This window comes from Phascolarctos cinereus, unplaced genomic scaffold (assembly GCF_003287225.1).
Source record: "Phascolarctos cinereus isolate Bilbo 61053 unplaced genomic scaffold, phaCin_HiC Scaffold_726;HRSCAF=1367, whole genome shotgun sequence".
NCBI classification, from domain to species: domain Eukaryota; kingdom Metazoa; phylum Chordata; class Mammalia; order Diprotodontia; family Phascolarctidae; genus Phascolarctos; species Phascolarctos cinereus.
This window is the reverse complement of record NW_027556098.1, coordinates 274,926,714-274,942,190: the sequence shown is the minus strand read 5'-3', so window position 1 is coordinate 274,942,190 and position 15,477 is coordinate 274,926,714. Positions and strand designations below refer to the sequence as shown.

The 15,477-nt window shown below is 44.7% G+C and overlaps 1 protein-coding gene across 1 annotated transcript in view; it reads right to left on the bottom strand.

The window, feature by feature from the left end:
* The window catches only part of KIRREL3 (kirre like nephrin family adhesion molecule 3), a 173,956-nt gene that overhangs the window by 14,907 nt on the left and 143,572 nt on the right, over positions 1–15,477 (bottom strand). Inside the window, exons 7-10 of the mRNA XM_021000632.2 lie at positions 11,281–11,429; positions 10,309–10,436; positions 8,859–8,985; positions 409–509 (exon numbers count right to left, since the gene is read on the bottom strand). Coding sequence (XP_020856291.2) covers positions 409–509; positions 8,859–8,985; positions 10,309–10,436; positions 11,281–11,429 — 505 coding nt within the window. The remainder of the gene's footprint in view (positions 1–408; positions 510–8,858; positions 8,986–10,308; positions 10,437–11,280; positions 11,430–15,477) is intronic.

Sequence of the window (15,477 nt, the reverse complement as noted above, 5' to 3'; positions counted from 1 at the left end):
AAGCCATTAGTAAGTTAGGAATTAGCTGTCTCATTTTAGCTTAACAACAACCTTCTGAAATAGATAGGGCAGGTTTATTGCTATCTTGTAGATGAGGAAGCTCAAGTCAAGAGACCTTACCTGACATGTCCAATGTCACACAACTAGTTAGGAGTAAATCTTGGACTAAGTCTTGACTGAATGTAAGCTCCTTATAGGTATTGTATTTTTGCCTTTGAATCTATAACCAAGGCCTGGCTCATAGCAGTCACTTGATCGATGTGTATGGATTGAATGAGTCTCACTTCTGGTCCAGTCCCTTTCCCTAGTCCTCATTTTGTGTGCATGCGTTTCCATCTGGCCCTCCCTGCTTCGGTGTGGCATGGGCCAGGGAGAAGCAACAATCATCAGGCAGCAAAGTTTACTCACGATTCGGTCTGGTGGAGGGGTGCTCCGGATAAAACACTTGATTTGCCCTTTCTCGCCATGCAGGGCATGCTGGGTCTGGGTGCTAGAGATGATGGGGGGCCCTATGAGGAGAGATACCAACACATATTAAGGAGCGTGCCTCCAGTTTCTTCCCTCTGCAAACCCTCCTTCCCTATTGATCACAAATTCTCAGAATGCATCTGCTAGGGATTTGGAGATGAGCACATGGCAGGAGGGATTGAGGAAGAAAAGGAAAAATAGTCAGGGAAGGAAGTCAATCCTGCTCTTATTTGTCTGGATCTTTGTAAGAACACCAATACCTCTCTAACATGATTTTTGAAACAGTCTTAGAGCACTGAGAGGTTAAGTCCAGCCTGGGTTGTGTAGCTAGGCTGGCATATATCAAAGGGGAGACTTGAACCCAGGCTCTGAGGACTGTCCTCTATTCACTATGGTTAATAGCTGTCATTGTCACTGTGCTTCTGATGTGGTGCAGCCCCTTCAACTAATGCCATTCTGAAGATGGCCAGCAGGGGGAGCTCTTGCCTAACACAAATAGCATCCTCTCCCTGGAACTGCTGGTCAAAGACTGTGAATCAGTCAAGGATCCTACCAAATGTCCCTGATAACCTGGACTGGTGGACCTTTTGGGGCATTTGGGCTTCCAACTCCACCCAACAGTCCCATGTAGATAATCATAATAGTTCACATTCATCTAGTGCTTTAAATAAAAAAAAAATTCTCCTAAGCAACCACCTTGTGAGGTTAGTGGCAGCATTATTATTTCTATTTTACAGATGAGGACACTGAGGCTTAGAGAGAGGTTAAAGTGACTAGCCCAGGCACATACCAACTAAGTGGTAGAGTTAGAACTTGCACCCGGGTCTTTCTGATTCTAAGTCCAGGGGTCTTTCCTTTTACAATGTTGCTACTTAAGTAATGTTAAGAATTTGTCATTATCTAAATTATATAGTACTTAAAGGTTTGCAAAGTACTTTACAAATATTACCTCATTTTACCCTCACAGCAACCATGGGAAGTAGGTGTTATTATTATCCCCATATTACAGATGAAGAAATTGAGGCAGACAGAGGTCAGGTGACTTGCCTAGGTCACGGGTAGTGTTGAGGCCAGATTTGAACTCAAGTCTTCTGGTCTCGAAGTCTAGTACTCTATGCACTGTGCTACCTAGCTGCTTCAAGCACAGGCAATGGAGTGTGATTCTACAACTACTTTTAGCCTTATCCTACCCAACTGTAGCCCCTGAAATCACTGTAGCATTCTACCTGCTCTGTGGCATCTGTTTCATATGTCTGCCCTGTTTTCTCCTTCTTTCCACAGAAAAGCAGTACAAAACATGCTTGAAAAGGCCACCCAGTCAACATTTTTTCCTGTCAGGGAGTTCTTCTTTAGAGCTTATCCAAAGCTTTCATGTTGCCGGATAAACTGTTATTTCTAGGTCTAACTGCAGTGGGGCAGCTGACTGAAAGCAGCAGCTGTGATGATTCTCTAATACCCTTTGAAAACCTGAAGATGTTTATTGCCCAGATATCTCCTATTATTGGATGCTATTTAGGCATTTTGTACACTGGCTAATGAGTAATTCATTTTGGCTGTATAATGAGTTTCCGACTCATGAATTCCTGATATCCAAATGTACCTAATTCAAAACAGGGCTTCCTTAGCTGGGGACTGCTCCTTGTTGGAGTGCCTTTGGGGCTATTGCTTCTCAGCCACTGTAGCCTTGGGGCCCCCTACCCTTTCTTAAATATTTGGGACTCACAAGACACTATCTGTGGATATTGTAACCAGGGCAAGAGTAGAGGAAAGGGAATGTCTGTTTCCATTGCTTGGAATCCTAAGTTGGACCTTGGAATGAACTTTCCCACAGAAGCGAGGTTAAAAATAGTGATTAGGTTCTACAGTATTTCTGATACCTTAGCGATCAAAGAGGGTTTTGTGGGCTAGCCTGGGAACTTAACCACCATTTAAAACATTGCTGTTATATAGATGGTGTTTTAGGCAAATATACTACAAGTTCCCCTGAACTGACTTACAAACTTTTGGAACACGATTCTTTGGTAAATTGGGAACTTCGTGTGTAGGTAACAGTGCCATACACAAATGCTAGGGTTGACTGACCTGACCTGGTGAATGGAGGTGACTCCCCAGGCTGCTTCCTTATGAGGAAGAGGACTCATAGGTCTACCTAAGGAGAAGGTGGGCTATCCCCTAGTGCTTAGGACGGTGCTTGACATAAAGGTAAGAGTTAAATGTTTATTGAATTTAGTCAAGGTGCTCTTGGCTGGGAAAGCAATCAGAAGCTACTAGTCATTAGGGGTAGGGGATAGGCAAGTCTGAGTAGACCATGTTTTAGAACTAGATGGGATTTGGGGGTGGAAAGGAATCACAGAAACTCAGAGTTGGAAAGGACCTCAAAGACCAGGGAATCCAGCTTGGACCTGCACAAAATTCACCCTTTGCTTGAAGACCTTTTGTCAGGGGGGATCTCATGACCTCCTGAGACAGGTCAGTCTACTTTTGGACGGCTCAGACTGCTGCGGAATTTTTCTTTATGGGGTAACTGACCTGGGCCTGTCATTTCACTGGCACTGGGAACTCCCACATGAGGAAACACCCTCCATCAAAGCAGGTCAGCATGTTTTATGCAACTTAAAGTATTAGAGAGTTGCTTCAAGCACTGAGAGGCTAAATGGCTTAGCCAGGGTCACATGACAAGAATGTGTCAGAGATGAGACTTGGACTCAGGTCTTCCTGGCTATAAGACTCTTTCCACTACAGTGTGCTGCCTCTTAAACTTAAATCTGTTTCTCTTCCACTTCTGTCTATTGCTCCTAGTTTTGCCCTTTGGCACCAGGTAGAATAAATCTATTCCTCTTCAATCAACCAACCAACCAACCAACCAACCAACGTTTATTAAGCACCTACTATGTGCCAGGCACTATGCTAAGTGCTTGCATACAAAAAGAGGCCAAAGACAGTCCTGCCCTTAAGGAGCTTACAATCCAATGAGGGAGACAACATGCAAACAAATATATAAAAAGCAAGCTATATGCAGGATAAATAGGAAATGATGGACAGAGGGAAAGCAATAGAATTAAAGAGGGCTTGGGGAAGGTTTCCTGTAGAAGGTAAATTTTAGTTGGGACTTAGAGGAAGCCAGGGAGATCAATAGTCAGAGTTGAAGAGGGAGAGTATTCTAGGCATGGGGGACAGCCAGAGAGAACACCTGGGGACAAGAGACAGGAGTGTCTTGTTTGTGGAACAGGCAGGATGCCAGGGTCATTGGATCAAAGTAAGTAAGGTATAAGAAGACTGGAAATGGAGGAGGGTGATATGATGTGAAGGGCTTTGAATGCCAAACAGAGCACTTTGTATTTGACCCACTTCCACTTGACAGCCTTCATTAGGTTCTTAGAGATCACCTAGTCAAATCCCCTTGTTTCTCAGGTGGGGAAACTGAGGACCAGAGAGATTAGGTGGTCTTCTGACTCCCAAATCAGTGTTCTTTCTGCCACACCATGCTGCCTTGGTCTGGCAGGAGGTGGGGATGGGAGATATCTTGGATCTCAGGAGAGCAGTCCATTTGTCGAGATGGGTTAGAGCACAGATGGGAGAGGCAGAAGTAGGATAGGCATTAAGTTATTAGAAAGCGCTAGTCAGTCTTGGGGTACAAGGGACCCCCGGGGAATAGAAGAGTCCTCTGCTATATTGGGTTTCTGGTTCTCTCCTGTCAGTTCCACCTAGGAACAGACAACTAGAATAATTTAGGCCTTTATAGTATGGACATGGTCTATGTAGTACTCCATGGGAATCCTGTGCCAGGGCAGTGGCTGGGATAGAGTCTTCTCTGAATGCTTTTATGTCACTCTTGGGGTGGGGGATGGGGAACTAATTTCTCATAAAATAGAGCAAAGAAGGCTGGGATGAGGGGTTCAGAGAATAGTAAATTACACTGGGAACAAAACAAAAATTGCTGCAAACATAATTGTTGTTTATTAGCCCCTTTAATTAAAACCGATTTGCATTTCTATGAGCAACTCCGAAGCTAAGGGGAAAAAATACTAGGGAGTTTATGATGGAGACTGACTCTAGGATGTGAGTAAGGTGGAGAGGAGAGAGAAAAGTGAAGTTCTCATTCAGAGTGGGACTTCCATTCTGGTGTAGGGCTGAGGAGGGATCTCCGAACTTCAGGAGCCTCCAAGGCCAGAAGGGCTGAGGTTTAGAGTGTCTTCCTCACCAGCAAGCCAGACAGCTCCTGTCCATGGTACTGATGGCCATGGGATTACTGACTTTCTTTTAAGTCCCAACTAAAAACTTATCTATTATGGGAAGCCTTCCCCAATCTGTCTTAATTCCAGTGCTTTCCCTCTGTTAATTATTTATTATGTATTCTTTGCTTTGTATATATTTATTTGCATATTGGTGTTGTCTCCCTCATTAGACTGTAAGCTCCTTGAGGGCAGGGACTTTTGCCTCCTTTTGTATTCTCAGCACTTAGCACAGTGCCTGGCACATAGTAGGCACTTAATAAATGGTGATTGATCAGTTGATTGACTAAAGGCACTCTCACTCATTAACTCTCCACCCTGACTTCCTTCTACTAGGGCCAGGGCTTCTCTGTAGCTATAAGAACTAGCAGACAAGTGAATGTGTGTTGTCCACTGGCAGAAGGACTGAAAGGAAATCACGCAGGGAGTCAGAATTAGAACATAGGCTATCTCTGCCTCCCATGGAGACTAGTTTTCATGGTTGGCAGAGAGGCCAAGCCTAGATCACTACTGACTCAGATTTTTGAAATGAATCAGGTGAGATCTGAATTCCTCTGAGGTGAAAGCTGAGACCTACTCATTTTGTTTCACACAGTAGTATCAGCAACCACCCTCTCCCTCCTTCACTCCCAAAACAGGATTCAGTTTTGGTGAAAGGGTCAGCCCTTTCCTGACTTTGACATTTAAACTCAAGAGCTCCCTAGGCCCCTCTCCAATGGGCCAAGCTCTATTTAATACCCATCTATTCTCCAGACAGCAGCTGGGAAATGTAGCTCTTTAGACCAAGCCACTAGCTGGCAAGGGTCCTATCATTCATCTCCTACCACTGGGTAAGTCAATCCCTACCACACATGAATGAATCGCTTTAATACCCCTATCATGATGTTTCAGCACCTTGGCTGGCCTTTTTATTTACTAGGCTTCCCTTTCCTTCTGCCAAGTTGGTTGTGGAAAAGGAGGGAGTTGAAACAGTAGCTATGCTGGTGGGCTCCTGGGATCTTTCTGGGTATGTGGAAGAGAGGGACTCTCCAAAGGATGGCCATTAGGCAGATTATCCAGGAGAGTGAATGAATGAATCTCCTTTACCCAATGGGGCTGCCATTTTGGGGAGGTTTCTTAGGAGCAAACTCTGTTGCTTAAACTCCTAAAGGGACACTGTTAATATTGGTCCTCATCATGGCCCCACTCCCTTTCTAAAATTCTGTTTTAAAAAAAATTACTAGACCTATGATTTCATTGGTGTAGAAAACTCTCCAGGAGGAAAACTTTGTCTAACAATGCAGATCAACGCTTAAGAGTTATAGAAAACTGTCTGGGGGTGCCAAGAGATTAAATGAACCTGGCTCCAGGCACATAGCCAGCATGTGTCAGAGACTGGATTTGCATCTAGTCTTCTTAACTCTGAAGCTGGCTTGCTATGCAGTCCACCATATTGCCTTTCTCCCAAGTCCTGGCCATATGAAGTGCTCTGATGTATTTCCTCAGAGGAGGTTTTTTTACTTTTCCTCTCTGTCCAATAATCTAGGTTAATGGACTTGATTATGGGGCATCTGGGAATAACTTCTGTGACTTTGGAGTTCCAGCCTGGGGGACAGCAAGCCTAGGACTGAGTGCTACTTCTGTACCAAACCACAACTAAAATTTGGGGAATTTATTGGACTGGGAGCTGGGAGTGATATATGGTTGCCCCCAAATCTAATTTGATTTTAGGCAGCATTAACAGAAGTAGAGTGTTCAGGACAAGAGACAAGAGAGTTCTGTTATGTTCTATTCTGGTCAGAACACAGACCAGGAATGCCACATTTCAGGAAGCCGGAGGCCAGGATGGTGAGGAGACGAGAAACTGTCCTATGAGAGCTATTTGATGGAATTGTAACCAGAGGCATAGAAACTGTTTTCAAGTACTTGGAGGGTTATCACATGAAAGAGGGATTAGATTTATTTTCCTGGGCTCCAAAGGGGAAAATTAAGGTCTTTCTTTCTTTCTTTCTTTCTTTCTTTCTTTCTTTCTTTCTTTCTTTCTTTCTTTCTTTCTTTCTTTCCTTCCTTCCTTCCTTCCTTCCTTCCTTCCTTCCTTCTCTCTCTCTCTCTCTCTCTCTCTCTCTCTCTCTCTCTCTCTCTCTCTGGGTCTTCCAATGTATGAAAATTATAGGGAGACAGAGATGAAATGGAAGAACATCTTAAAACTCAGCTGGTACAGGCTGAGAAGTGAGTTCTGCATTGCTGGTGGTATTCAAGCAAAAGCTAGATGACCACTTGTCAAGGATGTCATGAAGGGAATTCACTTCTTAGGATAGGAGTTGGATTCCATGAACTCTCAGGACCCTTCCATAGCAGACAGTCCATGATTCTATAGTCCAGCAGTGCCTGAGCAGGACTGGCTGTACAAAGCTCAGGACCACTTTCTTCTCCCTAGAGGTGGTAGCAGGGTGATGGCTGAGCAAAGCGTCAGACAGTTTATGGGCAGGAAAAGACTCTAGCCTCTGTTGCCATGGATATAAACGGAGGCGCGATCAGATGCTGTTATTTTTAGCCCCGCAGTGCCAGTTTATTGGTGGCATCCTGGGGACACTAGAAAAAGCAAGAGGGCTGCAGGCTTTGGACCCTGACTGGGACAGGATCTTGGCCTAGATAGACTTACCCCTTAGGATTCTAAGGGTTTGGGGCAGAATAATCACAGGGCAATCAGTGTGGGGCATTCAGTGACCCTAAATCATCGGGTGATGCAGCAGGCTGGTTGAACAGACCCACAGTACTTCAGGAAGAGCCTTTAGCCAAGGTAGCTGAGGAGAAGGCAGCTGCCAGTGGACAGTGTCCAGGGACTGCCACAGAGCCTTGTGTCGGGACAGCAGGGGCATGGGAAAATGGCCCATCTCTGTGCTATTTCTGGGGGTCAGCTCAATGCCTCTGCCCCAAGGAGCCAGGCAGAGACAGGATGGAGTGGGAAATACCAGGCACGGATTGGAAACAATGTGAGGGAGTGATTAGAAGAAGCAAAGGGACAATAAAAACAGCAATAACAGTTAGAATTTCTAATGCTGAAGGGCTTTTCAAAGAGCTTTCCTCACAACCCTCAGAGGCAGATACTATAAAGCATCTCTGTGTCCATTTTATAGATGAGGAAACTGAGGTTAGGAGAGATTAAATGAGACAATCCATATAAAATGCTTTGCAAACCTATGCTATATGGGTGCTAGCCATCAGCTATTATTACTATAAAGTTATTTGCTCAAGATCAGGTCTCCTGACTCCAGGGACTTTCCATTGCCTTATTTTTGTGATGTTATACAGTGTCTAAGACTGTATAGGTGCCTTCTAATGACTCTATTAGTTTCCGAACACCCTTCAAGGTCAAGCCCTGGAGGTTTTAGCCCTTTCATCTCTGGAACTTCTGCACAGTCCTCCTTTCCCCTCCTGCTTTGTCTTTCCCTGTTACAGTCCATTCTCCATTCAGGTGCTCAAATGGTCTTCCTAAAGCAGGTATGATCATTGCCTCCCTCCCCTCTCCCCAATAAATTTTAATGGCTCCCTATTACCTTCAGGATCAAATATAAAATCCTATGTTTGCCTTTTAAAGAAGCCCCTTCACAATTTGTTCCCTTCTTTTCTTTCCAGTTTTCTCACATTTTAGATATAGATTATAAACTCCTTGACGGAAGGGACTTTTTTGTTTCTTTTTGTATCCCCAGTGCTTACTGGCACATAGTAGGCACTTAATATATGTGTGTTGATGGGTTGGTTTTCCTCCTCTCTTTATTCTATGGTCCAGTGATATTGGTTTGTATGCTGCTCCTTACACTTGATTCTCTATCTCCTGACCCCAAGACTTTCCCCTGGCTGTCCCTCATGCCTGGGATTCTATCTTCCCATTTAGCTCTTGCCTCAACTCAAATCTAACTTTCTTTAAGGGACCTTTTGAGAGAGACAGCTCTTAGAACAGTGCTTGGCATACAGCAAGCACTTAATAACTGTTTTTGCATTCATCCATTCATTTATTCATTGTACTAAGGTCGTTTGGGGAGAAAAGTGGGCCTTGTATTGAGAAGGTGGGACCTTCATGAACCCTCTGTAAACCCCAATTTGGGGTATGTATGGTCTGATAGATTGTATTCCCTCCCTTGCTACCAACCCTCCAGGAAAATGGGACTAGGATGTTACCATTGACAGTCAATGACACCTCTCTCTCCCCAGCTCCAACTCGGGGAACAACAGCTCGGCACACGTATTTGCCAGCATCCTCTTGCCGGACAGTTTTCAGAGTCAAAGTGTTTTCATTGCTCAAGACCTGGGAAAGGATAGAGAAGGTCAGGCAGCAGGAATAGGGAAAAAGCTGATCTGTCCCTAACTCTAGGGATGGTAGAGACTGACACAGCTCTGGGGGAAGCAGAGAAAAGGGCAATGGTTTCATTTTACTTTGGAAAACCTAGCCTTGGCTTTCTTGAAACAAAACCAAAACATGATGTCTGGGATCTACACAGGAGAAAGATTCTGTCAGTGGTAGGTTTCATGGGATGCAGAGCTGGAAGGGTGATAAGAAACAATCTAATCTAACTCCCTTATTTTACGGATGAGTAAACTGAAGCCCAGAGAAATTAAACGAGTTGCCCCAAGACACAAAGTAAGTAGCAGAGATGAGATTTGAACCCTTATCCACTAACTCCCAATCAGGAGCTCCATATATAATTATAGCTGTGTGTGTGTGTGTGTGTGTGTGTGTGTGTGTGTGCGTGATGGCAGTGGGGGTGGGATGTGGTCCTCCAGCAAAGGTTTAATTACAAACTGAGGGGTCATGGAGTTCTGGGTTGAACCTAGGGTCCTCTCCATGGCTGTGTCCTGACTTTTACTTGCAATTGTCCCTCCTCATCTGGGAAAAAGCTGCTGACCTATTTGGAATTTGTCTTCTCTGCTGTGCCCTCTCTTTGGTTCCCTTCTTTTAACCTCTAGATCTTTGCTGTGCCCCACCCCTCCCCTTCAGGGGCTTTCATTTGGTTCCTTCTTTTACAGAAAGGATTGGTCAATTTATTCTCATATGATTTGTTACCATTCCCAGGGGCATTTACATTTTAAAAGAATCCAGAAGGGAGAGGGTGTTGCTCAACCCAAAGTAATAGCTGTGAGCGTGGGAATCTCAGGCACTTTAGTGCCCTGGTGGGGAAGATCTTTATTTTTTTTTGCAAGGCAATTGGGGGTAAAGTGACTTGCCCCGAGTCACACAGCTAGTAAGTGTCAAGTATCTGGTCTGAGATCAGATTTGAACTCAGGTCCTCCTGACTCCAGGGCCAGTGCTCTGTCCACTATGCCACCTAACTGCCCCTTGGGGGAGATCTTTTGAGAGATGGGAGGAGCCTTCCTAGTGATTTCTAAAATCATTGCCTAAGATGCACAAGTGGACAAGTCAGTTACTTGGGATTCCCTCTACTATTTCCTGGACCTGTCTTCCTTTGAATGACAGTGCTTTCTCCCCAAGTAAATTTAGAGAGCTCAGTGTCATCCAATCCTTTCCCCCTGTAGTTTGAAAACAGGAGGGACAGCAGTTATCAGGGTGGATCCAGCAGGAAGGGATCCCTGAGGGCAATAGTGCCCAGTCTTCCTAGGGCTAGACACCTACCACCCCAGAACCACGTTTCATCCACACGATGGTTAGTGATGGGTTCCCTGTCCAGGCACAGTTGAAGACAGCATCGGAGCCCAGGTCCACCAGCAGTGACTGAGGCTCAGAAGTCATTCGAGGGCCAACTGCATGCAGGGCAAGAGAAGAAGAGATGGGTCTGTTAGACTTTAATCAAAGGTTAAAGTTGAAGCTTTAGTTTTGGAACTTCAGGCATTTAATATAAGGAACCAGGGGAGGTATTTGGAGATGGGGCTGTAGTGGCTCTTCCACAACCCTGACCTCACATCCCTTATGGTGGCTACAAAAGAACCAAGTTCAACCTATCCCACTGCCTTCCCTTTGCTGTCTTCCCAGCCCTTTCTGCCATTGCCTCATGAAAGGAGATGAGGATTCTGGACCCAGTCTATGCTCAGGGTAAGGGCAGAGCTGATGTAGGGCTGACCCAAGGCAAAACGGTGGAGTTGATAGGTACATTTTCACTGGGGCCTCCTGGAGGAGGCCCACCTGCTTTAGTTCGAAGAGTCTCTCTATGAAGCCTTCCCTGACTTCTCTAGCTAGAACTTTAATTATCTTACTTGTTTTAGACTTATCACCTCCTCCTCCATCTTAGATTCTAAGTTCTCTGAGGCCAAGGGCTACATCTTATTTTATTTTTGTATTCCCAACACACAGCCTAATGGCATTCCTGTAGCAGGTCCTTAATAAATGTTTGTTGAATTGCATTGAAATGGTGTTAGTCTGGTGGGAGTGATTTTTTCAAGCTCAGAAGGCTTCGTGTACTTTAAAAAAATCACATCACTAAAGTGGCCAGTTCTGTCTATAGTGTAAGATTCTGATCTATCCAGATAAAGGATACCATTCCTGAACAACTTTTAGTATTCTAAGTGTGATTTGCTCCTCAAATCACCACCAATATCACAAGATAAGGGAACATCCTCAAATAATTTGTCTTCTTCCAGGGACACTCACAGTAGACATCCACTGTGCGACTGATGTTGGTGCTGCCCAGTGCATTGGTGACTTCACAGGAGACTGGCTCGAAGAAAAATGTGTGGTCCACAGTGGTCTCATAGGAATCGTCAGATCCTTCCTTAATCACTTGGCCCTTCTTGGCCCACCTGAAACACAAGCACCACCCCCCACATGGTGGAGACCTCTAGTCAGCAAGGCTTGTTGGGGAGGAAGGGTAGGAGGAAGAGGTCAAGGGGAGGAAAAGGAAGAGGATGGAGTTCTTTTTCTAAGGATCTCAAAGCACTGTGTCCCCAAGAAATATAGAGGGAGCAGGGACTCCTTTTCCCACAGGGAAAATGAAACATGGAAAGGAGCTGGCTTTCAGCCATTCCTTGAGATCAAATCTCTTGAGTAGGAGAAAGTAATCTTTGGGCCTGGGAGGAGAATTGAGCTATTTCCTATTCTGTCAGCTTGTGTGCAAAAAGGACTTGAACCCAGGTCTTTCTGACTTCAAGGCCTCCTTCATGTCCATTAAGGCAAGCTGCCTCTGATATTAGGTTTATTTTAAATTTGAGTTGGTTTTGAAGTCAGGGCAGTGTGACCCTGGCTGGGCAAGTGCAATCTCTCAGTGCTTGAGGAATCTTTCTTTCTTTCTTTTTTTTTTTTTAATATAAATTTATTTATTTTTAGCTTTCAACATTCACTTCCACAAGTTTTTGAGTTCCAAATTTTCACCCCGTCTCTCCCCTCCCCCCACCCCAAGATGGCATGCATTCTGAATATCCCTTCCCCTAGTCTGTCCTCTCTTCTATCTCTCTCCCCTTCTCTTATCCCCTTCCCCTTCTATTTTCCTGTAGGGCAGGATAGACTTCTCTACCCCATTTCCTGTATTTCTTATTTCCCAGTAGCATGTGAAAACATTTTTTTTAAACATATGTTTTTAGAACTTTAGGTTTCAAATTTTCTCTCTTCCTCCCTCCCCACCCACCCTCATTGAAAAGGCAAGCAACTCAATATAGGTTGTACATGTGCAGTTACTCAAAACACGTCCATAGTAGACATGTTGTGAAAAACTAACTCTATTTCCCTTAATCTTATCCTGCCCTCCCATTTATTCTATTCTTTCTTTTGACCCTGTCCCTCCTTAGAAGTATTTACTTCTGATTACCTCCTTTCCCAGTCTGTCCTCCTCTCTATCATCCCCCTGCTCTCTTGTCCCCTTCTCCCCCTATTTTCCTGTAGGGTAAGACAGATTTCCATACCGAATTGAATGTGTATGTTATTCCCTCCTTAAGCCAAATCCTATGAGAATAAGATTCACTCATTCCCTCTCACCTTCCTGCATTTCCCCTCCATTGTAAGAGACTTTTCTTTTCTGTTTTTTTTTTTTTTTGGTGAGATAATTTACACCATTCTATCTCTCCCTTTCTTCTTCTCCGAGTATAATCTTGAGGAAACTTTCTAAGACTCTGAGAAGGTGTCAGGAATTTCCTGTAGGGTTCAAAGCCTACTTAGGCTGTGTGACTTTGGGCAAGTTACTTAACCTCCCTGTGTGCACTTCACTTTCCTAATGAGACTAGTGAGAGTCACAGGGTTGTTGTGGGCATGAAAGGAGATAATGTATATAAAAGCCCGTCCATCCATATGCTTATTTGAGTAGAAGTGTTTCCTCCTTAGTAGAAGGCAGTCTCCTGGAGGGGAGAGATTGTGTGGTTCTTGGTCTTTGTATTCTCAATAAGGCCTGATACTAGATAGGTATTTAACAAATGCCTTTAAAATGGAATTAAATTCTTTGCTGGAAGTCAGCACGATCCCCATCTGCTTACCTTGATCATGAATCAAGAACACCTGAGTCCAAATTTGGCCTCAGACCCTTACTACCTGTGTGATACTGGGCTTAAACTCTTACCTAGCCACTTAACCTCTGCCTCAGTTTCTTCAACTATAAAATTGGGATAATAATAGCACCTACTTTGCAGGGTTCTTTTGAAGATCAAATGAGATCATATTTGTAAAAATGCTTAGCACAGTGCCTGGCACATTCCCTTCCCTTCCTTTTAATCAGCTCCCTCTGCTCTTAGGTAGGATGGGCTTTGGTGCCTGGAAGGCTGCCTGGCCTCCTAGAACATCCTTCATCCTCCTCAGCCTGCCTGACACTGACTACATCCTTCTTCTCTGTGTGTGGACTGATTTAGAGGCAGAGAGAAGGGGCTACTGGAAGGGTCCAGTAGGGCCCTAAGCAGCCCTAGAGTCTCTGAGAATGGGGAAGAGGGCGCTTACACCAACCCAAGAGCTCTTACAAAACTACCTTCTCCCCAAGAGATATACTCTTTCAGTGGTTTAATTTCTCCACTGTTGAATAATCTGTGCCTTTTAGTTAGGTAAATTTCATCTGTGATCTAACTCCCTTGGGCTGCACTTACACCCTTTTTTTTGGGTAAAGATGGAGACCACCTGTTCCCCTCTATCCAACTAAAGATTATTTTGCCTTGCCCTTCTCTCTCTGAAAGGTGACTTAAATAGAGGTGAAAAGGTGAAACAGGATAGTCTTGGCATAGTGGTTAGGATATTAGATCTGGAGTTAGGAAGACTGAGTTCAAATCCTACTCAGGCTGTGTGACCTTGGACAAGTTACTTAACCTCTCTGTGTGCACCTCACTTTCCTAATGAGAATAGTGAGAATCACAGGGTTGTTGTGGGCATGAAAGGAGATAATGTATATAAAAGCCCTTTGCAAATCTTAAAACACCACATAAATGTCAGATATAATCTTTATTATTTTCCCCTCTTCTTGGGCCCTCAGGGAAGCTTTTCCCCCAGTTTCCCATTTTCTTCTTGGTTTTCTTTTTGCCCACCCCCTTGTTCTCCCTGCCCCTAGAGAAACCCACTCACTTCTCTGCAAAACAAGGGAACACCTATACGGGCTTGGAGAGGTTATAGTCACAAATTAATATTATGGAACTATTAAGAGCACAATTAATAATAACAATTATTTAACTACAGAGCATTGTATCTCTTCCCAAGAGCTTAAGGAGGTTTCCAACATGCTATTATTCATGAATCATTTCAATTCTTTTTTAATTTAATGATCAGACTTCATAGCCAGACAGTGCTTGCCCAAAGCTGGGAAAACTCTGGCTTATCATTTGTGAGAGATGGGTCCCACATTTCTTGAAGATGGATAGAAGGAGAGGGGGAAACTGAGACTGAGAGAAGGGAGAATTGGGAGGTTGGCTTCCAGGCTAGAGGGTGAGGCAGTTTGGGACTGAGGAGAGGTTATGTAAGCCCTGGTCCATGTCTCTATTCCAGACTGCTGGACTCCCTTGTCTTTCTTAGGTCAGGGCAGGGCTTAGGGACAAGTTGCTTGGGCATGATGGGTGGCAGTATGGTGCAGGGGAAAGGACACTGGATTTGGAGTTAGAGGATTTGGGTGGAGTCCTAGCTTTTCCACTTATTTCCTATGTGACCTTGAGCAAGTCACTTAACCTCAGTTTCCTCATCTGAAAAATGAAGGGGTTGAATGGAGATGACCTCTAAGGTCCCTTCCAAATCCCAATCTAATCTAAGTCCAGTTTCTAGGTGAGGAATGATGTCCCTATTCCCCAGTCTAGCTGTCTTCTCTGTCTTAACCCAATGTAAATTTAAATTCTCTCTCTCTCTCTCTCTCTCCTCTCCCTTCTCTCTCTCTCTCTCTCTCCCCTCTTCTCTCTCTCCCTCTTTCTCTCGCAACCTCCCCATCCCCCCTCTCTTCCTTCCTATCCCTCTCTCTCTTTCCCTCTCCTTTCTCTCACAGCCCCCACCTCTCTCTTTCCCTCCCTATCCCTCTCTCTCCCCCTTCTTTTTCCTTTCCCTTCTTTCTGTTTCCCTTCTCTTTTTCTACCTTCTCCCCCCTCTCACAATCTCTCCTTCTTTCCCTCTCTCTCTCTCCCTTCTCTCTCATAACCTCCCCACCCCCCTCTTCCTCCCTATTCCTCTCTGTCCATCCTCTTTCTCTTTCCCTCCTCTTTCTCTCCTTTCTCCCCCCACAATCTCTCTCTCTCTCTTTCCCTCTCTCTCCGTTCTCTTTCTGTCCCAACCTCCTCACCCCCCTCTTCCTCCCTATTCCTCTCTTTCCTTCCTCTTTCTCTCCCTTCTTTCTCTTTCCCTCTTCTCTCTCTCCCTTCTCTCCCCTCACAATCTCTCTCTCTTTCTCCCTCCCTCTCCCTCTCTCTCTTT